General features: G+C 44.2%; 1 protein-coding gene across 8 annotated transcripts in view; it reads right to left on the bottom strand.

The window, feature by feature from the left end:
* FARP1 (FERM, ARH/RhoGEF and pleckstrin domain protein 1) overlaps positions 1–22,603 on the bottom strand; it is a 332,832-nt gene that overhangs the window by 202,166 nt on the left and 108,063 nt on the right. For all 8 annotated transcript variants that reach the window (XM_072976475.1, XM_072976476.1, XM_072976477.1 and 5 more), the window contains one exon: positions 18,228–18,421. In XM_072976475.1, coding sequence (XP_072832576.1) covers positions 18,228–18,398 — 171 coding nt within the window. In that variant the 5' untranslated portion in view covers positions 18,399–18,421. The remainder of the gene's footprint in view (positions 1–18,227; positions 18,422–22,603) is intronic.

The raw sequence follows: 22,603 nt of genomic DNA, 5'->3' as shown, positions 1-22,603 counted from the left end.
TTCATTTTTCCCCTCAATCTTTTCAATTTCTTATTGTATAAGTGAACACTTTTAAAATACTATTAAATAATGGTGCTGAGAGAGGGCAACCATGTGGGCTAGTTTTAATGGGAACAGCTATAGTATTTCACCATTTAATTAAATATTGCCAGGTTTTGATAATCAGTCTTCATCATGTTTAAGTAATTTCCATCTACTGCTATTTTAATCAGCTATTAAAAATCACTTCTATAAACTGGAGACTTTGTTAAAATTGAATAATATTTTTTTCTTTAATTGATTTATTATTTTGAAAGATTCTCTAATGTTGAACCATCCTTGAATTCATGAAATAAACCTTAGTTGGGCTGACTTTTTAAAAATACCATACCTCATTCTAATTTAGTCATTAAATTAATCACATTTTATTTATAATTGTTCCATATTCATTAGTAAAATTGACACTTTTCTTACTGTACTTTCCCACATTATCTATGTTGGGTTTGGGGTTATATCATATTATACTTTTAATAATATACAAAGTATCTGTTCTTCAAAGACTTGCTATAAAACCATCTGAACCCGATGATTTTTTTAACAGCTGAGCTTAGTCAGTTGACAATTTGGTTACAAACGTCAATTTTTTCCTGATCGGGGAAGAAGTCCTCAGAGTATGACACAGACATATTTACACACACCAAATGAAGAAGTGGGACAATAACTTTCACCAACTTTGCAATTTACGACTTGAAAAGGAAATATAAGAGAAAGTCCTTGTGGAATTGACAGTCGGAAACTTCCTGAGTTAAGCAGGTCACTTTGAGAGGAAAATCTAAGTAACATCTGAGATCTGAGCACTAGAAGAAGATACCAAATGAGTTAATACTATGAACGGTTAGAATCCCATGTCATTCCTCGACCATAATGTTTGAAGTTTGAAAAGTGATAAAAATATTCCTTGGGAATTCAAAACCTCCTAATTGAATTGAGCAGTGAGTGGGTTTCAGAGCTTTTTAGTTTCCTCCTAAGAAGTCAAACTTCTTCACATATATAGACTTTTCCTACAGCACCTGTAATAACATGTAAACACAATTTCTTTGCTGTGGTTCCCTATGCAGGGCCTTTGGTTGGCTTTTCCCCCTACCCATCGCTCACTCCTTTCTGGGGGGTGGTTATTTATCTATCAGATGGATGAACTTGGGAGGGGATAGGCCTTCTGGGCTCAATACTTTCAGCTCTCTGGTCAGTTCTGCCCACGATCAGAGAGCATGCATTCTAGACAGTACTCACTGTGGGAGCTGCAGTTCCCCTGTCTGTGTGCCAGTGACTGGGCACTGAGTCCAATTCAGGACAGTTACCAGCCTGGCTGGCCAGCACTAAGTCTGTCCGCCAGCATCAGACTGACGCTGTGATCAGTGGTAGATCACTTTTTCTCAGTTGGCTCTGAACTCGGAGAGGAAGATGTTATTTATTAACACTGCCTCTCTTAAAGCTAAACCACTTCTTTATTTCAACAAAGAACTCTGTATTAACTGAAAAACGTGAGATGGGCTCAATGAGATGCCCTCTACCATCTCTACTTTGCTGAGAAAAACCTAACCAGTGGGCCAGAGAGTTAAACCCAAGGCAACACCGCTCATTTAGAGCCACAAAGCCCGCAGGCATCGGCCTAGGAGGACACACACACCTGCCAACAGAGGCCGTCAAATATCTGAGTTCATAAATAACACTACATACCACGGAAGGCCTTCATGAGGTCCTCACTTGACGTTCTGTAGATGGGGAAATTATCATGAACGTTTTCTGGGATCAAAAACTTCACTCCAAACATCCAGTTTCAAAGCACTGCATTCTCAGAAGGAATGTAATTAGTAAGTATGTGATCTCTACATGCCTTATTAATTAGGCACGTTAGTACCAATTTATGATCTCTATCCTCACAGCAGTGGAAATTTGAAAACTCTTTCTGATAAACGTTATTTTCCTACAAACTCTAGCAGTTGCCCAAAATAACAGTAAAGACAACCTGACGTTACTGCACACCAAACTGTGGTTTGCAACAAAGACTTAACTGGGAAAGCCAGACTATGAGAGGGAAATATAAGGGGGCTCTAAAGATTCACAGATTCATTTGTTAAGCAAAAAAAAAATGAGTCATAGGGCATATGTTGAAGAGGGTATCTTATTTTCTAAAAGAAAAGGAAAAAATACTCCAAGTCCCCTTATGAATCCTAAGTCTGCAATAGAAATGGGTTACAAAATAGTGTCTAAATGGGAAAACATATGTGTTGTCCTATAAACTGCCTTATTGCTTCTGTTCTCATCTCCCGACTGCCAATAAGCTTGTCCAGGGTTTTATTTTTCTGCTGTCATCTGTCCAGATCTTAAGTCTTCTGGCCAAAAATCAGCTTGGCCCAGGAATTAATGGGGGTTCACCTTGCTCCCCAAGCTCAGTCAAGTGTTAAGCCACTGCCTGCTAATCACACGGCTGCTGACCAGCTAATTTCTGTGTGCACCTCCTATACCTTAGATTCTTCCTCTCTGAGAATCCCTCCACCCATCAGTAACACTGTTTCCCAAAGTAGACAGAATGGGAAACACCCAACACGTACAGTAAGTCCCGGCTTTGTAAGAAGATATTCCCAAAGACAAATGGGGTGGTTGCTTGGCTCACAATAATTCATGTCCACACTATCTGGCCACGGGGAGCTGCCCCAATGACCTGAAAAGGCCCCCTGCATTAGCCAGAATCATTTTCTGTTGCTTCCAACCCAAGACTTTTAATTAATAAAATATATAAAACAATTGTATAGAAATACCATAAAATATCAATATTGTTGTCTTGTTTGGATGATTTTTTTTTTTTTTTTAGTATTCATGCATCTTCCCAATTTTCTACAATGGACACAGATTGCTTTATGGGTAAGTCTACTGAGGGACTTGAAGAAGGGTTTTAGGGTTCATTTCTTTTGAAGACCAAATGTTTCTCTGGTTCTAGTCTCTTAAATCTGTTCAAAGATGTCCAAATATTAAATGTTGAAAGCCATCATGTTAAGAAGCAATTATTAAAATGAGCTATTAGGACAGTTTCATGGAAAATGAAAAATTTTTCAATGATGCCCAACTTTCTTTTTGGAAGGAGAAGGAGGCATACCCAGTTCTCTAAGGCAATTAAGAGGCAAGGACTTACTGACCACAGGACCTGTGGAAGTCACAAAGAACCCAAGCCTGTGCTCTTAGGTATGACCAGTGATCGCCACACAACCTGCTACAAAACGTCATTAGACCATCATAACCTGGCTTTTAAATGTTTTCTGAATAATTCCTAAATCACGCATATACTAAAAGGATATATTCAGTCTACTTTTTCTTTTTCCACTTCTCTAACCTGTAATGGGCAATACAGTAGAGATAAATGAGGTCTAGTAACCCAGGTGAGACAATGCAAGCCCCATGGCTTTCCACAGCGCTGCCAGCATCTCCTGGTTTTCATCATATGCTGTGCTGTCATCGTATTCTCTAAGGAAAACACTTCTCTGAGATTATGCTCCATGTCCTGTTGCTGCCATAAGTTAATGATATTTCACAAGGTCATTTACAGGCCTCAAGCTGTGAATAAAATATAAGTAGAAAGGATTTCATAATGGGAAAATTGACCCAAATGCCCTACTTCGGGGACAACATTTTTCAATTTCTTATAAAAATGTCTTGCCTACAAATTTCCAAATGCTACAACACAAAAGCAGAATAAATACCATTTTGACTGTTTCATCTTCACTGTCAAATAAAGTTTTGCAAAGGAGGAGAAAATGTGGGCAGAAGGGCAAAGCATAGAAAATGTATCACTTGCAAGGGAATTAATTACAACAAGGTCCAAATGGGATGCCTTGGTAGCTCTCTGCTTAGAATGTCATACGTTACTCAAAAACAATATTTAATTGCAGATCTGCGAGCCAGGTGCAGGAGGAAGATAATACTTGGCTTGCTTCCTTGAATGTATGTTTTATGTAATATTAACAGTTTCTGAGGTTATGAGACTTATTCAACAAGTCAACTCACATAGAAAGAGCTAGAAAATAAAGAATGCATAACACCTTTGGAAACTTGAGTGTCATTTTGAAATTCTGTCACTGCAAAGTGTTCTCAGTCATTAGACTGTCTAAGATCCAGCAAATAATGCAACTGAACGTGAACTGACTGTTAGGCTGAAATGATTTGCTGAAGGTATCACAAGAGGATCAACAAACAGAAAAGGTCTACTGTTTACCCCTGGTTTGTGCAGGAAACTCACCAGCTGCTGTCGAAGTCACAAAGACCCCAGTCCCAGCTCCAACAAAATTTACCATCTCTCTGGCAGGCATCAGCCATAAAATGATAACTGATATATAAACAGAAGAGAAACACAAACATGAGCACCATGCGACGCCGCGGATGCAAGTGAGACTTCAACACTGCCCTGGATGTTTTCAAAGCCTCCTCACCAGTCATCACTAGAGATAAGGTTACTATGCTTATGAGCTAGTATTTTAGTTTATTTGAGTAATTTTTTTTCTTTCCTTCAAGTCTTTTTACCCACAGTTGACTCCACTCCCATATCCCTTGGCTGGGACAGTGGCAGGATTCAGCTGAAGGAACAGTGCATGGAAATGAATGTCTAGACTACTTTTCTCAAGAGCGAAAATCAGCTGTAGCTATTTTAACTCATTTCCATTTTTTTTAAATAGGGTTCAAAAAAACTCACATAAAATTAAATTTCCTATCTTATCCATTTTTAAGCCTATGGTTCAGGAGTATTAAGTATAGAGTCGCACAGATCTCCGAAACTTTTTCACCTTGCAAAACTAACTATATTGTCATTAAACAACAACTCTCCATTTCCATGCCTGGTAATCACCATTCTACTTTCTGTCTCTACGAATCTGATTACTCCTGGTACCTCATGTGAGTAGATTCATATGGTATTTGTCTTTTTGTGACTGGCTTATTTTCCTTAACATAATATCCTCAAGGCTCATCCCTGCTGTAGCATGTGTCAGGATTTCCTTCCTTTTAAGACTGAATAATATTCCATAGTAGATATATACCACATACTATCCATTCATCCATCCATCCACACATTTGGGTGGCTTCTACCCCTGGCTACTGTGAATGGTGCTGTATAGGTGTACAAATGTCTCTTCAAGACCCTGCTTTCAATCATTTCAGGTATATACCCTGAAGGGGGATTACTGGATCATCATATGGTAATTCTATGTTTAATTTTTTTGAAGAACTGCCACATATTTTCCACAGCGGCTGCCATCTACATTCCTACCAACGCGGCAAAAGGGTTTCAATTTCCCCACATCCTCGCCAACAGTTGCTGTATTCTGCTTTTTGGGTTGCCTCTTTTTTTTTTTTTTTGACAACAACCATTCTAGTGGGTGTGAGGTAATCTCTCATTGTGGTTTTGATTTGCATTTCTCTAATGATTAGTAATGTTCTTTGCTGTAACTATTGGAAGACGGAGAGGATGCTGGAACAACAGTGAAGGCTTATTTTTTCAACCTGGACTAATACATCAAAAGAATGGATATTTGCCAGAATCAGAGTGAATGATGGTGGAAGGGCAACAGGATGAGGTCCTGCACAGTGATTTTCAAGCTGGCACTCTCCCATTACTGATGCACTGAAAAATGCTGGGGGAAGAAGGGAAATTACTCAAAACCAACCCACTCCTACAGTTCACTTGATTGAAAGAGCCAAGATTTCTCATCTAATATGACTGCTCATACTACAGTTCTAATTTTAATCAAGCCTACGTGTGATTGAAGAGTTTTATGTGAGAAAATTCTCCCATACCTACTGGGAAAATGTCCCATTCTACACTGTGATCCAAAGGAACCAGAGTAGAAAACTGGCTACATAAGTTGCATGTCTACAAGTCACAATAGCAAATGGCCCAACCACTTCTCAAATGTTTCATAAAGATGCCAATCGATGAAACTTGCTGTATGTATGGGGTGAACTGTATCTCCCCAAAATTCATATGCTGAAGTCCTAACCCCAGTGACCTTATTTGGAAACTGGGTCTTTGCAACTGATCACATTAGGATGGGGTCATTAGGGTGGGCCCTAAACCAGTATGACTGCAGCCTTATAAAAGGGAGAAACTGGGACAGACACAAAGAGGGAACGCCAGGTGACAATGAAGGCAGAGATTGCAGAGATACACCTACAAGCCAAAGAGCCCCCAGGATGGCCAGCCACCCACCAGAAGCTGGTGCCGAGGCATGGAAAAGAACCTCCCTCTCCACCTCAGAAGGAACCAACCCTGCCCACACCGAGATCTCAGACTTCCAGCCTCCAGAGCTGTGAGACCATTTCTGCTGTGGGAGCCACCCCGCCTGTGCTACTGTATCACATCAGCCCTTGCAGACTGATACGTTCTATTTCAACAAGTGTCCAGCTGAGGCACTCAGGGATGGACCAGCCCAGGAACGTGGACTACAAGGAAAGCATCACCTCAGTGACACACAGAAAGTGTTGCCAGTATGGCTTAGAAACCTCACCGACGGCCCGAGGGTTCACACGGGCACAGGGTACAGAGGAAAAAGAACTTGCTTTCATCTAGTACCTTGTGTACCATGAAACAATGACCAAAACCAAAATCAACTCCCTAGGCCACTTGGTCAAGCATTTTTGGAGCCAGACAGAGGGCAAAAATAAGTTTGGAAGCTAAGCAATGTGGCTCATACCCACATAAATCTCTCTCTAAACAGCCCCAGGTTGGCAGGGTGCCTGAGGGCTGCTGGCAGTGGCTTGGTTTCGGCTGAACCAGTTTTCTGGAGAAAATTAGAACTTTATTTTCTAAGACTGCCATGTACCTGTCAGGGGCTTCAAAAGAGAAGGCAGCAGTGGGCACTAACAGAGAAAGTCCACCTTAGAGAAACTGCCTTTGGAACGGAAAGGAAGCCAGTCGCGGGGGGAGACACACTAACTTTGTCATTAGAGGTTTAGAAAGTTCACAGGTGGCTGACACCAAGACTTGGCCTGGAATGAAGGTTTTCTTCTGTGATGTGAATAATGGGTGAGAGCTTAAACCAAGAGAGCTCGGAGAGGGGGAGTCCCGGCACCTCCTCCTGAGGTCAGCAAACAGGACCTCTGACCATCCCTGGGAAACCTCCCTGGATACACGAGGTGTTCCACACACCTGAAACTCTGTTAATAAAGGGAAAGAGTAATTCTTGGTGCTTATTACGAAAGACGTTCCATTTAACCGCTCTGATATGTCATCTGGATACTTACAAAAATAAATCAGGCCGAAGCATGGTAGGATGGCGAACAATAATCTCTCGGTTTTATTTCAAAATCAGAGGTTCCGTTTATGCTGTAACTACGCACAGCCGTATCTTTTAAAAAATCATTTGGATTCTGGTATTAAACTGTCTATGAATTAAATACAAGCATGCCCGTGAATCACAGGGTTTATACGGGAACGAGGCATTTTGTCGGTGCCTGCTCCGGGAAGCAACGTCCTGCTGGAGACGGATCCCAGTGGGCGGGGTCAGAGGCGGGGCTGCGGGACGGTGAAGGCAGAGGAAGTGGGACAAGCCTACGTTTCAGGAGATAGGAACCTGGGAACCCACACCTGGTGGCCTTGATTTTCTCTGCGAGGCGGAGGTCTTGGGCATCTCCCAAGAGAAAGGATGTCCTGGCTGTTCAATCACTGCCCCCGCTGACTGGCCTCTACAGACTCCTCGCCTTGGCTTCCTTGTGTGGGCCTCTGGTTCAGCGACAGGAGACACTGATCAGGGACCGGTGATCAGGCAGACGGGTGAGCGGGCCGGCCATCACCCACCCCTCCTCAGGGTCCCTCCCGGCCCTGGCAATGGCCAGCCCCTCCTGTGTAGCCGCAGTATTACTGGCTTAAGACCCAGTCCCTTTTCCTGTCCCTTAGAGATTAAGCATGCCACCAGCTTGTGGGGTCACGTGAGTACGAGTGGACCTCAAGGGACTGGGAAGGTCTGGAACAGCGACTATGGGACCCAGGAAGGCAGTGAGCAGGGTGCTCCGTTATAGTAGCCGGGATACTCCGAGGACCAGGTAAGATCTGAGTTTGTAAATTTACAGTGGCAACAACCTCTGCTGTAGTATATTTTTCCTGACAGCCTCATGTAGCAGCACAGAAGAAAGGGATGGTGGCTGCTGCCAGAATCCCAGCAAAGCAAGGCAGAGTATGAGTGCCTGGGAGAAGAAGGTGGAGGGAGTGGAGGTCGCCACGAGGCTGAAGGGGATGCAAATCAGTTGAGGATTCGGAAAAGCAACTGAATGCCAGTCAAGGAAAAATATCAGACGCTGGGGCTGGGCTTCCATAAAAATGGTACCCAACAGTTATCACTGGACATCTATCACATCCAAAGTATCCCCTGGACCCTGGGAAGATCAGTCACACATGCCTTTATTTCTTGTTTCTGCTGTTTCAAGTCAAGAAACACATACTCTGAATCAGGAATTAAGGAAAGCTTTAAGTTACACATCAGACAGGCTTACACACAATGAGCTTTACCTGTGTTTTTAAAAAATCTATCAAAAAGGAAATCTTTCTACAAAATGTTTAGGGAGAATGAAGACTAAAGTGTTTTCTTTCTAAAAGGTCTGTATCAAGGGAAAGCCATCTCGAGGCTCAGGGTGAAATGTATGTTCTGTTCTCCCCTACATTTCCCCGCTGTTAAATATGTGTCTGCCCTGAGTTGAACTGAGTCCCCCCCAAAGCTGAAGTGCCAACCCCTAGTACTTCAGAATGTGACCTTATTCAGAAATAGGGTCTTTCTAGAGGTAATCAAGTTTAAATGAGGTCATGATGGTGGGCCCTAATCCTGTATCACTGGTATCCTTATAAAAAGGGGAAATTTGGAAACAGACGTACACCAGGTGAAGGCCATGTAAAGATGGAGGCAGAGATCAGGGCACTGCATCCATAAGCCAAAGACACCAGAGGTGGCCAGCAAACCCCCAGCAGCTAGGAGAGAGCTTTGGAACAGATTCTCCCTCAGAAGGAACCAACCCTGCCTACACCTTGATTTCAGACTTCAGCCTCCAGATGGGAGAGAGAATGAGTTTCTGTCATTGAAGCCCCTCAGTTTGTGGGACTTGTTGTGACAGCCCTAAGACACACTAACATAGGCTGCCACCAGGAAAAGGGTATTGTTCTGATACTCTATTAATATATGCTCTTTGGTCTTGTTTTTTAATGTGTCAGACATTCAGCCTTCTATCTAGATCAAAGGTAACTGAGCCCTTGATTCTGTTTGCCGATGGAAACACATTCTGACCAACCACCATGGAAGAGTTCATCACTGCCTTACAGATTCCATAATCAACTTTCTAGTTCACCTTGTAAGGAAGCGGCATCAAAATTAATGGACAAGCTGATGAAAGTAATCCCCCCATTCCCATCTAAGGATTTTGAACAGCTGTTTGGAGGCACTGGGGATCAGTGTAGGTGTGGCAAGTTGAACAGAGGAGCGCCTGGATAACAAGGAAATTGAAATACAGTCAGCAAACATAATTTTCCTAATATAAATGGAAAGCAAGCAATCACCCTCCATGTGATACTTCCCGTTCATACAAGCTACAACATCGCAATGAATCTCAGAGGCTCATTTCCAGAGTCAGATTCTTCGTGATTAAAAATGAGGCAGTGCCTTTTATTAGCAACATTAGCAAGGCACCTTTCACATCAACTAAAGGAAGATGTGATTCCCAGTACAACAGGGGTCACAGAAAGGCCTGTGCCAGTTGATGTCCTAGTCCTCCATGGCAGCGAGGAGCCACCCAGGCTGTAAATCTAAGGACTGTCTATGCTCCCCCCTCTCTGGGTGCTCCCCTCCCTTGCACTGCCAAGTCCTATCAAGTCTACCTCCTCAAAGTCTCCTGTGTCTCTGAGCTCCCTGGGATTCCATCTGGAGCCCTTATCAGTCACCACTGTGAGTATACGACACTGGGAGGCCCTCTAATCACTGGGCTTTCCTCCTGCAGGCTCAGCCCTGCAAACCCATCCCACTCACTTAAAAACACCAATCACTGGCACCTGCCTTCAGGACCAGCACAACTAACTGGGTTGTCGCAAGGGCTCCCTATGGTCCTGGACCATCCAATGGTGGGAGGAAAGCAGAATTAAGTATAGGAGGTGCTGGGCTGGGACCCTGACCCCTTGTCCCCAGCTCTATGACCTAGACCAAGCCTCTATGCCCTCTATGCCTCACCAGGGTCATTCACGCCTACATCATAGATTCACTGATCAGCTGTAAATGAGATAATGTGAATACAGACTTAGCACAATGTCTGGCACAAGGCAAGGGACTTTTAAAAGGGTAGCTAGCCATTGTTTTTATTCATTTTCTTATCAGCAGCACCTTGCCGTGTGTGTCCACAAATACTGGTGGGACTCCTATAGTGTTTCCAAGATCACATTCCATAAAATAACACCAAAGCCCCAAAATTCCATTGTGGGTATCAAGTCTGGCTTCCTGTTCATAGAAATGAGGAAAGAGAAACGTATAAAGCTCTCACTCAGTTATAAAGCATTCATCTTGAATTGCTTTCACATGATCATTTTATCTGCAAAAGATCCCAAATTGAGTAATCATTCCAATTATCTTTCTTAGGAGTTAAAACCGTTAGACCCAATTCAAATGTTCCAACTGATGAAAGACAGCAAATAAGTGAATCATAAAAAGTAAAATAGCAGTTAATTTAAAAAGCAGTATGTTAATTTGTATGTTAATACGTTTTATATTAACATTCAAGTCCAGGGCTACCTGGCCAGCTAAGCTTTCCCTTTAAAGGAGCCCACAGAGTCTATGCTGTGAAGACACCCCTTAGGGGCTCCTGAAACCCTCCGTCCACCTTAAAATCCTACATCCAGTCTGTGCCAGAGGGATGTGAGGTTCTCAAGGAAAATCCTGGCTCTAGAAAAATGCTAAGTCAACAAAGGAGACCAAAAATTCAGCAAAGCCAAGATGCACATAAAACGTTTAAGCTCCAAGAATACTCCCTCAGTGTTAAAACTAATGGAACTGAAGCTCAGAGAAGCCACAGATACATCAAAACAAGGAAGTAACTTCTTTTCAGAAGTTGAGACTTCATCGTATGTGTCCAAGTAGCACTGTGTTCTTACAGACCTCTGAAAGCCACCTGGGATTCTCGTCACTATTTCAGGGAAGACCCACAAAAAAAGCTCACATCTGAGAAAAAAAAAAAAGTATGTATATGTATAACTGAATGACTTTGCTGTACACCTGAAACTAACATTGTAAATCAACTACAGTTCAATGAAAATTTTTTTAAAAATTGGAAAAAAACTTTCACATCTAATGTGACAGCTGGAGGTGGGGGAGGAATGACTCCACCTGATGCAAGTACGCTGTTTTTTAAAAGTTTTAAGTGTTTTCATATGCTTTCTTCTTTTCCATCTTGTCTACAACTCTACAGTGAAAGCACAGTCTCCATTCTGTTTGTGAACAAGAAGGAAAGAAAGTAAAGCTTAGCATGAAAGGAAGAAAAAAGACGAGCTGTGATGAGAACCTAACCTTTGTGCAGGACTTGGCAAAGTGTCAGCACAGAAGGCATTTCACCTGGGCTTCACCTCCGACCCCAGGAAATGTGTGTTCTCCTGACTTAGAAACAAGGAGAAAGCTTGAGAGTGCTTGTCTACTTGCCCAAAGCCGCCCAGGCAGTAAGCCACGAAGCCTGGACGCAGGGTCCTGGATTTTCCCCTTGTTATAACCACTCTTTCTTCTAGTCAAGGAAGTTTATCATCTCCACTTAAAAGAGGGGGGAAAAAAGCAGCTTCTCAAACTCCCTGTTTCCCCAGAATACAGGCCCTTTTTAATGTCAGATATGGACATTGTCAATTATAGTTTATTCTCTTTGTTAGTTTCTATTGAGAGACTTTTTCTGGAAGAAAATAGCAAACAGCTGTTAGAGAATTTCAGCTGTCACGTCAGAGCTACAGAAATGACTTTGATCAAGCGTCTAAACCGAAGTTGAAAGGGGCACACCGACATTTCAGGCCAACGTTTAAGTTCAACTCTGCTTCTAAGGAACTAGAGAGGACGGCTAACAGTATTTTGCCAAAATGATTTATGAAAAAAAAATTTAATCTGTTAAAATAGCCTTTAGATTTAAACTCATGAGGCCAGATCCAGACAGACCATTTATCACTCAAGTTAAATAAAACACAGAAAGGGCCACGCAATGCGGAGCGGACATAAATATGATTTCAGAAACTTTGCTAATACCGGGAGCCAAAAGCAACACTGATAAGGGGAAAGAAATATTGACAAAAAGCTGAGTGAACTTGTGAAATTCCTACCCCTCATTCTGGTTCAAACTGCAGCTGCTTAAGAGCTCACATGGCTCCCTTCTGGTTTTAAATTTTTAAAAAAAATTTTTTTTAGGACTCAATACCAGCATCACCACCTCCTCTTATGTGCAGTTCATGCAAAAGAAGAGAATATGGTAGCCTTGAACTCATACCTGCTTTCTAATATCATACAATCTCATCAACTAGAGGGAACAAACCCACTGACAGGGACTTGTGATTCCAGGAGAGTGAGAAGAACACTTCTAAGAAAGGAAGACGTATTTTCCCTCAAAATCTTCGGTTAAATGTCTATCCTGCCTCTTTGGGGAGAAAAAGAGAAGAAAAGAAAAAAAAAATTTAGCAGCTTATCAAAAAAGTCATCTTCTCTTAAGATGGCTGAAATAGACATTAAAAAGGGAAACCAAGTCACTCAAAATAAGACAAAGGCAGAAAAAGGACTGTGCTTTGCTTCAGACACAGGTGCTGTGCGCGAGCCCAAGCCCAAGCCCAGCTCCAAGCTGTCAGCCTCAGCTGTTCCCGATGCAAACTGGGCATCCCCAACAGGACACGGAGAGCTCTTTAAAAGACAAAGTTCTGCTACATCCCTTTTCCTAAGTGCAAACCTGTCAGTTGTTAAATTCTCAAGCCGTTTAAGACCTTTTGCAGAACAACAAAGCACTTGGAGGAACAAGCCCTTGACTGATGTCAAGCCCAGGTTTAAGTGAAAATTAAAGAAATTCAGCGACTGTTTCATTTCAAAAGACAGTGAAATAAATGTTTAGTCATTGATGGACTGACCATGCGAGACTCCTAATTAGGTCTCAGAGGTAACACAGGCAATACTGCCCTTAGAAACATCTGCAGTCTCTTACAGCATTGTCTTAAAAAATTTAGATGACTGTTTCCCACAAATGTGTTTATCTCCTGTTAATGATATGTTGTCTAGAAAATATTTGATTTCTTTCCATCTTCTACCTTCGATTTTCAGTCTGGCCCAATTAGTTCAGTGAGATTTATATAAGTTACCCACACGCACATGTATACATATTAAATCCTAACATTTCCTGATGCTCCATGAATAGCACTTCATCACATTTGTTTTTAGCACTTACTGGTTACACAGTAACTAGGATGTCTGATCAGGCTTTAGAGGCTTTTGGATTTTTTTTAAGATTAAAAATCCCTTTTCTGAAAGAGTTTACCACCTACCTAGGGAATTAACAAATATAGCCACAAAAAGTTAATGCATCAACAAGATGTCAACAGAGGGTCCCAATTTCCAAAAAAAAAGAAAGGGAGGAGGAAAAAGCTTATAATATCATCTGGACCAAACATCTCATTTTGCAGATAAGCAAACTGAGTCTCAGCAGGGTTCTAAGGGGATTAATTAGGGAGATAGGCAAGATGAGAGCCTATGATTCAAAGTCTAATTAGAGGTACCAACAACAAGTACTGTTAAGAAGAGAGAGATGGCCCCCAGGGAGAGTCATGGGGGGAGGACTGGATGGCTGGTGGGATCTTGATAAATTTGTTAGAAGTGGAGGCTGGGTGGTATTTAGGAATGGGAAAAGAACCACAGCAGCCTGGAGGTGAGGGTGTGGTACCTTCCGTCTGGGAGCCTTGGAAGGCAAGTTTGAGAAGATCCAATGGGGCAAGACAGTGGACGACCACGGATCTTCTAAGAGGTGGCAGGGCAGGGGAAGGCGGACGATGCTGGGGCCATGAGGGCTGAGCTCCAGTTCAAGTCTTATCTTCACGCTGGGCAAATATGCTGAAGGGACTGGAAGCTCTCCCCAGGGGTTCCCTCACCTTAAAGAGATGACAGCACTAATCACCTTCATCATTTGTGAGAAGCAAATGATTGAACAGAAGTGTGGGCAGTTGGTCACAGCTTATGTCGTCTACCGGGTGTAGAATTCGATGATCAACAAGAACAAAAGAGGCCGTGCCCCCACAGAGCTCCCCTTCTACCTGCAGGAGGCCAGAAATAAGCATGTAAACAAGTAAGAGAATTTTCTGGCATGAGCTGCTCATGCAGAGGATGAACCACCCAGGACAGCGGTGGGAGTGATGGAGGCAGGAGCTCAGACAGCCCGGCCAGCTGCAGTCGGCCCTCATGGCTCTCTCCCTGCCTCCCTCAACTAAGAAACTCGAACTTTAAGCTCAGGCAGCTGGGAGCTGTAAGAGCTTCTGAGTAAAGCAATGACAAGACACAAACACAAGAAGGACACGGTGATTACTTCCCGGGACAGCCGCATGAGACATGACGCGCTCTGCGCCTGCTCAGTCCCCGACAGAGGTCAGCCGTCTTCACATCACCTGTGAGCATCCTTCCTGAGCACTTGCACCTGGGCTGCCTAAAAGAAGCCAAAGACGGCTCCATTTTATTTCCTCTGCTCTCCCCAGCTCTTCCTGGAGTGGCTTTACTAATGAAAACACATAAACTGAATAAACACTTGGGGTAGAAACCATCTGCTTCATCTTACAAACGTCAGTAGGAACACTGTTTACCAGTGGGGTCATGAGGACAGGACACATAAAACCTTCTCAGGAACCTGAGGTGGAGGCTGGTCCTCGCAGGCATGGGGGGAAGGAGTGGGGGTCAATTAACCCTTTCAGAGCTACATGAGTCATTTCATTTTATAATCTCTATATCATAAACCACAGGTGAGGTTTATTTGCACAGCATTTTTCACATAAAGATGACAAAACGCTGTGGAAGAATTTACTATAAATATTGCTTTTGAACTTTCCACTCTATAGAGGAAATACCTAAAAAGACTGTCCAAATTCAAGAGCAAAGATGATGGCAGAACTAGCCAGGAAGTAGAAAAGTCTGCCGCTCACTGCCCAAACTTTTCAAAGGATTAAACTCTTTCATAATACTTGGCATCCAAGGCTGTAAATGAAGACTGGTTTGGTTATCTGTGCCAGGAAGTGTTTACGGAAACTGCATTTAAAATGCCGACTTGACCTTCATCAATTATTCTAAAACAAAAGTATTAGGAAAAGGCCCAGGAAACTTCAATCCCCCCCAGAAAAGACAATGGTTTGTGGAAGAACGTTCCCCAAGGGAAGCTGTAACAACTTCTGGCCACTTTCCTGCTCATCTGTGTGACAAATGTGAATGAGCAGTGACAATTCACCCTCATGGGACGCCCAATCCAAGGAGGGAACATGTGTGGGCGTGAGGGACACTTCTAGGGTCAGACATTTGCTCTCGAATCCACGGCAAGAAGTTTTGGAGCAGTTTTAAGCTGTTGTGGGGAGCTGAGTCTCTTGCAATCCTGTGTCCCTCTGCTCCAATCCTGAGCACAGGGGCTGAGTCACCATGGCCTGCCTGATGCCTTCCAGCTGCGTGGCGGCCTGGCGGTTTCTGTTCTTAAAGAGCACAAGGTAGCAATTTAGAATCAGCTTAGTCAATAAAAATGCTGATATCTGCCTTTTTATAGGCAGTTATGAAAAACATCTGTGGCCCATGGGTTGTGAAGGAACATTCTGACCAAACTCAAAAAAGAAAAATTAAATATGCATGGCTGAGGCATGTGAAAAACAGTAACATTAATTCTACCTGTAAGATAATCTTATTCTAATATTCAGTCAGCAAACATTTAATGAGAACCTAACTACAGCCAGCTGCTGCGCTAGGTGCTGGGAATGAGAAAAGGCAAGGCCTTAGCCTCGAGAAACCAGCAACGAAGTGGCGAAGGCACACTGGGTACCACTAATCACATGATGCGCCAAGAGCTGTTCCAAACACTATTTGTTATCAACTCATTTATTCTCACGAAATGAGGTAAGGCTTATAATTAGCCTCATTTTACAAAGGAGAAAACTGAAATACAGAGAGATTAAGTACCATGCTCCAGGAGATCAATGAGTCAGTAGGAGAAGCTGGGATTTGAACCTCGAGGGTCCAGCTCCACCCAGACAGATCTGAGCAAGGGCTGAAGGAGGGAAGAAAAAAAGCCCCAGCCACTGCTTCAAAGAGTTAGCAATTGGTAAAACTGACAGGGCTTCTAAAGGTGCATAGGAGTTTATGGCCAGGGGAGGGGGAATCTGAGAAAGGTTCCTTCCAGGCAGAGGAGTTACAAACACAAAGCACAGACATCAGAAATTATCAAGGAAAATAATTTTAAAAGATGTAAATGCACTCCTATTCCTATTTCTTAGGCAGGGAGATCTCATACAGGTCCTAGGCAAAATTAGCCAGGAGTGGAGGGGTGACCTTCTTTGATTCAAGGAAACAAGAGCTGCAAGTGAATACAGTACAATGCTTCCTGTAGTCTGTGCACACACCAGCAGCACTGGATGCCTCCTCGGTCCAAACCACATAGGACGTGCTGCGAGATACCTGGGCTAAATCCTTAACAGACCAAAGAGGAACGCTGAAACGAAATACCTCACCAAACCAGTCTGGCAACCAAGAGAAAAACAAACTGGGGGAGGAGGAGAGGGGACGCATGTTCCAGAAGGCCTAATTCCAACAGGCTGGCCGGTGCGCCCCTCAATTTATTTTTACAATTTCAGCAGATTAGCGGCGGCTTTGTTCCTCAGAATACGAAGAAGTTCCCAGGCCCCTGAGAGACAGGAATTCCACAAGAAAATTAGAAAGATACAAAGGTTGTTTGCAATGTGCAATAAACTGGCAGTTTTCAACAGAGCTATTCTGAGGTTTATCTTCCTGGAGACACTTAATGGTAATTACACTCTCGGAACAATAGTCTTTGAAATGAATATGATTTCATGAATCATATCACATAAATGATTAAATGATGGGTTGCAGGCGTTAACACTATTAAATTTCAATCGCTCGAGCCAATAGGAACAATCGACAGATCATCTCCACTTTAAAAACAGGTTGTGTTCCCCACGTTTGTTTATAATTCGTTTGTTTGGGATTCAAGAGTTATTTTCTTCCCCCACAAGCCATCTGAGATGTGGTGTTTAGTACCCAAGACGGAACACAGGAAAACACAACTATGTTGTGAGTTCTGTGGACGCGAATCAACGAAGGGCCAGTGCCTCTTAGGAGGCAGAATGCGGTCAGTTCTAGAGATGAACACACATCCCTGGACTCTCCCTGCCATGGGGACAAATCCTCCATCTGCACGTCAGTGGTGGTGGTTCCCCAACCTCCTGCAGGAGCTGGACTTCAGGAGGAGGCTGGGAAGAAGGATAAAGGAGGGCAGGGAGCCCTGAGGCAGGGGCTCTGGGGAAACAGCAGAACCATGGGGGTGTGCGGCTCCAGCTGATGGACGAGGCCAAGGCTGCTGTTCCTTCTTCTCTGCCTGGCTCCCAGACACCCCTTTTTCTCCTTCCCCAGCCCCTGGGATGGGGCCTCTCCAATTCTAGGGCTGCCACACCTGTAGGTTCGGATCAGGGTTTTTCCCCAGTCCTCACCCACAAACAGGGATGTCAATCTCTCTCCTGACCTGAGACTATCCGTACGGCTCTCTGATGGTTCTCTCAGGATTTTTCTCTCCAGTAACCTAGAGCAACGGGGCACATACACAGACGCATCAATGTGGAGAAGGACTGGTGTGATGTAAGCAAATTAAACTGAGATCCAGCCCCAAGACCATGATGCCCTCGAATCTAAATATATATGTCATCCACACATAGGCTTATACACACACAAACTTGTACATAGAAAGCAGAGTGAAATTCTAGCGACATGCCCACTGATACCACTATATGCAGTTCATACATCAACCTAAAAATTGGACAGCTCAGAACCAGAACCAGAGGAGCATGGTGGGGGCGGCGGGGAGGGAGGTGCTGAATACACAGACCCTCGTCCCGCCACCTCGCGTCACCAAAACACAGGAACGAGATGGACCTCGCCATGCCAAAGGATGCCCACACATTTGAGTCCACAAGTAGACCCCCAACTTACTGGAACTTCAAAAGCCTCCTGGGTGTCATCCAGCATCTGGATTTTGATGGACATGAGTTTTCCTGAAGGCATGGGGGGTGGCTTCTGTCCATGTTCCAAGGTACTGATCCCCGAATTCTCTGGGGCCCCCAGTCTTGACCCTGGAGTTGGCCTCTGCTCTATTTCTCCCATGGTGAAAGCAGATTATTTAATATCTGCAGGAAGCAAAGAGAAAGAAAAATACGTCAGAAGAGAAGACTCACTGAAACCACCTAAGTAACATTTGCCGTCTCCCATCCTTCACCGTGGGAATTTCCCAGAAGCACACACGGGTCGGCTATCCCTCACCCCCCACCCCCTGCACAGGAATCACACAGTGAGGCTCCAGTTCATTCACAATGTCACCTTCAGCCACTGAGGCATACAAATATTTGTGCATATTTTATTCTTTTATTCTTCTGCATAGTTCACTCTTTTTGATTTTACAGCCAGCTCTTAATTATTCATACTATAGATTTAGTTGTGTTCAGCATATTCAGGGTCTACAATGAGCTGGGCACCACTTTTTCCACACTTCCAGTCTGCTGCGAAGATAATGAACAGTGCCTAATCTGTATCATTAGCATCCATTAGTTACCTTTCATGGGCCCAGTAACATACTAAATAACGTGGGCATCACCAAGACAAATAGGTAAAACATATATTGTGGCTCCAAGTTTGTCATCTGGTTGAGGAAACCAAACACACAAACACAAGTGACATAAGGCAGGGTCTTTTCTCTTGATTTCTTCTGCTTGTTTCTATGACAATTACCTCCTAATTAATTTCTTTCCTGCCACTCCCACCCATTGTTCCCCCTTTCTCATACAGGAAACCATTCTGTGTATCCACAGTATTGGCAAAGTTGCTTTCCTAAAGAGGAAGCACAATCTTTCCTCAAGAAATAGTTCACTCTTCTCTCATGACACACTCCACGTGTCACTCTCCTCCCCACCCCCACCCCACATCTGTCTTGCTCCAGGTCTTCCTTCATTTGTGTCGCTCTCTTGGGCTGAACGCCTTAAACATTTTCTCCACCTGGAAACTTTGGCCATGGCTTTAAACCTCAGTTCAAAGGTCACTCCCTGACACCTGGATGGAGCTGGGGTCCCACTGCCTCCTCTGTGCTCGACCCTGCGGTCGCTCCCACTTGCGATTGCCTGTTTCCTTCCCGCCTGACATCACAGTCATGCTAAGGCAGGAACCCAGTCTTGAATCTTCTGTGGATCTTAGCACCTACGAAGACACAACACCTGGCACAGAGCAGAGTTCAGTAACGGCTACGTAGCAACTGGGCCAATCAGCCTGTACGTTTATAGTACCAGCCGTACATTATTACGCGCTCCAAGAGCATGGAGAATTGAGGTTTCAAAGTGAGATAAAATTGTTCTTTAAAAAAAAAAAAAAGACGGAGCAGGGCTTCCATATGGAGAAGGCAGGAACTGAACTCAATTTAGTCTCAAACGTCAGGTAATACTTGGAAGGAACAGAAACACACAAGGGGAAGGAATTCCAGGGAAGTGGGATGGCACCAGAAATCAGGTGGCGTATCAGAAGAGTGAGAATTAATGCTGCAGAGCTAAAGCAGCATTCAGAAACTAGGCTGGAATCAAACCACAAAGGATGTCAAATGCCTTGCTGAGAAACATGGTCTTCACCCTGTAGGCTGTTGGGAGTCAGCGAGGAAGAATAATGCCACAAACAAAAGTGGAACTTCAGACGAATGAATCAGAAGATGATATATACTAATGGGCTGGAAAGAGACAGTATGGCGGGGGCTCGGGGAGTCCAGTTACAAAGCTATTGCAACAATTCATGCTTGAAGGGGTAACTTGAACAGAGGCAATGGAAATAAAACGATGCCGTAAAACCCACTTCTATGGAAAAATTAACCCGCTGCTGTAAATGGTTAGCTACTGAGAAGGAGATAAAAGTATAACAATGACCAGAAAGTTTTAAATCAGGGCAGAAGGGAGGAAGTGGGAGGGGGTAGGTCTGAGCCTGACTGGGGACACTGTTAAGGGTTATGCAAGGATACATCCAGCAGGCCGTGGGGGAGGTGGAGCTGGATTTGGGCTGTGGGTTCAGAGTCCACCTCGCTATAAAAGTGAAAGCCAGGAAGAGAGTGAAGGAAAGGGGTGGAGGTGGGGAGAACATGGCACCCAAAAAGCAAAAAAAAAAAACACCAAAAGTGCTCAGTCATTGTGGTTGTTCCAGACTGAACTGTGTCCCCCCGCCGAAAAAAAGATTCTTATGTGGAAGCACTAACCCCAGGTAGCTCAGAATGAGACTGTATTTGGAGACAGGGTCCTAAAAGAGGTGATTAAGTTAAAATAAAGCCATTAAAATGGGCCATAACCCAATCTGACGGGAGTCCTTCTATGAAGAGGAAACCTGGACACACACAGACATCATGCATGCACGGGGGAAGGCTGTGCGGGGACACAGGGACGAGGCGGCTATCTGCAAGCCAAGGACAGAGGCCTCAGGAGAAACCAATACTGCCAACACTGGTATCAAAACTTCCAGCCTCCAGAGCTGGGAGAAAATCAAGCTCCGTGACAACCCCCAGGCTGCGGGGCTCTGTTATGGCCGCCCCAGCAATTTCACACAACAGTCAGTGGAGGAGATGAGGAAGAGGCAGAGAAAGAACGACCCTTTGTCTTAAGCGACAAAGTCACGGAAGGGGCACCAAGGGGTCACTGTGGTGTGAGGTATGGACTTCATGGCGCGTCTTACACATTTGAAAGTAAGTCACCCTCATCTCTTCTTCAGGAAAAACCATCCAGTTTGTAAATCTTATTCTGAAGGTTCTTTTGGCCCAAAGTTCTTCCTTCTCAAGAGTCAGATTCCCAGAAGTTTCCCACCAAATTCCACATGGAAACCTCTCCCTCTCGGTGAAACCTCGAACATCCTCACCACGACACGGAGGGCTGGTCCTGAGGTCCAGAGTGGATCAGAAACTACGGAGTCACCTCAACAGGCTGGGTGGTTGATACAAACCACCCTGCCTAAAAAGACATGTCCTTTGTCTGGACAGGGACAGGATCTGACCACCACTAGGAAACATTTACCACTTTCTCCCACACTCACTTTCCCCATCAGCTTCCCACCCAAGCCTGTTAGTGATTATTATTCGTTCCTGTACAATCGTTTGAGGTTGTAGCCCTGTGTCAAGGCCGGGCTGGTTAAGGACCAGCCCCTTCAAGAACTGCTCCTTCTGTTTTGAATGGCCATTTACGATTTCACAGGTCTGCTAGACAAGCACCTTTCTCATTTCTGCCCCAAATAAGTTCTTTTTTTTAAGAACCTAATTCCCATCTGCTTGGTTGTGTGATTATCCTTCACTTAATCCATCTCGTGGTCTTAACAGGCACAGCTAGACCCTGCTCACCCACAGCACCTCGCACAGTGGCTTACACCAAACTGAAAAACACATCACCTCTATTCATTCAATAAACCCAATGTGGGTGGTACAGATCTAATTAGTTGTGACATCAGTTGTGTTGAAAATAATCTTCACAAGCCAGGCAAAGTTACTTCCCTGTCTTCTGTTTATCGTCTCAACGTTAAGAATAAATGCCACTTCCAGAGAACAGGATGACGTCAGTCCAGTTTGCCTTCCCCACTGCCAGCCCCCTCTATGCACTCTTTCCTCCTTGGGTGCTGATCCCTCCATCCCTCCCTGCCTCGGGAAGCAGTCCCCCCCCCCGCCACCTCCAACCCTGCCTTCTGGTCCCTGCTCTCCATCAGACATCAGAGTGGACAGGCCCAGCCCGCCACCCCTGACACCCGGCCCAGCCACGCTGCCTCCTACTGCTCTGAGTCAGGGAGAGGAGGGGCTGCTGTGCTGATTCCCATCCAGGGAGCTGACGGCAGGGAGAAAGGGTTTATTCTCTCTTATCGCCCCACCTCAAAGGCTCTGGGGCCCCTCCGTCCAAACACATTTTCTGTTTGTCCTACCTAAGCCAAGAGCAAGGCCCTCGTCACCGAAACGGAACCCTTTCCACTCTGGCCCAAGATCCCCAGGTGAACACTGTGATTTTTAGCACCCTGGCATTTAAAAATTAAATGAGTTAGTGATTAATTGACATTGGGTACCTTAACTTCCTTTATCTTTTAGTCTTCAAATGACCTCACGCCTGAATTATTTCCACTTCTGGATATTAACATTTCAACAAAGCATGTCACACTTGTTTTTATACTCACAGGCAGATTGTTGCTGTGCATGGAAAGTACTGTTTAACTCAATCCAGCCAAGACTTTTGAGTTGAGCATCCTAAGAATGTCAAGGGACTATCAGGAACGCTGGCAAGTCATGAATGGGTAACCATAACTGATGCTTGATATCAAAATTG

The sequence above is a fragment of the Vicugna pacos genome, chromosome 14 (assembly GCF_048564905.1).
Source record: "Vicugna pacos chromosome 14, VicPac4, whole genome shotgun sequence".
Taxonomy (NCBI): domain Eukaryota; kingdom Metazoa; phylum Chordata; class Mammalia; order Artiodactyla; family Camelidae; genus Vicugna; species Vicugna pacos.
Note: the sequence above shows the minus strand (reverse complement) of the source record. Positions and strands in the feature narration are given on the sequence as shown.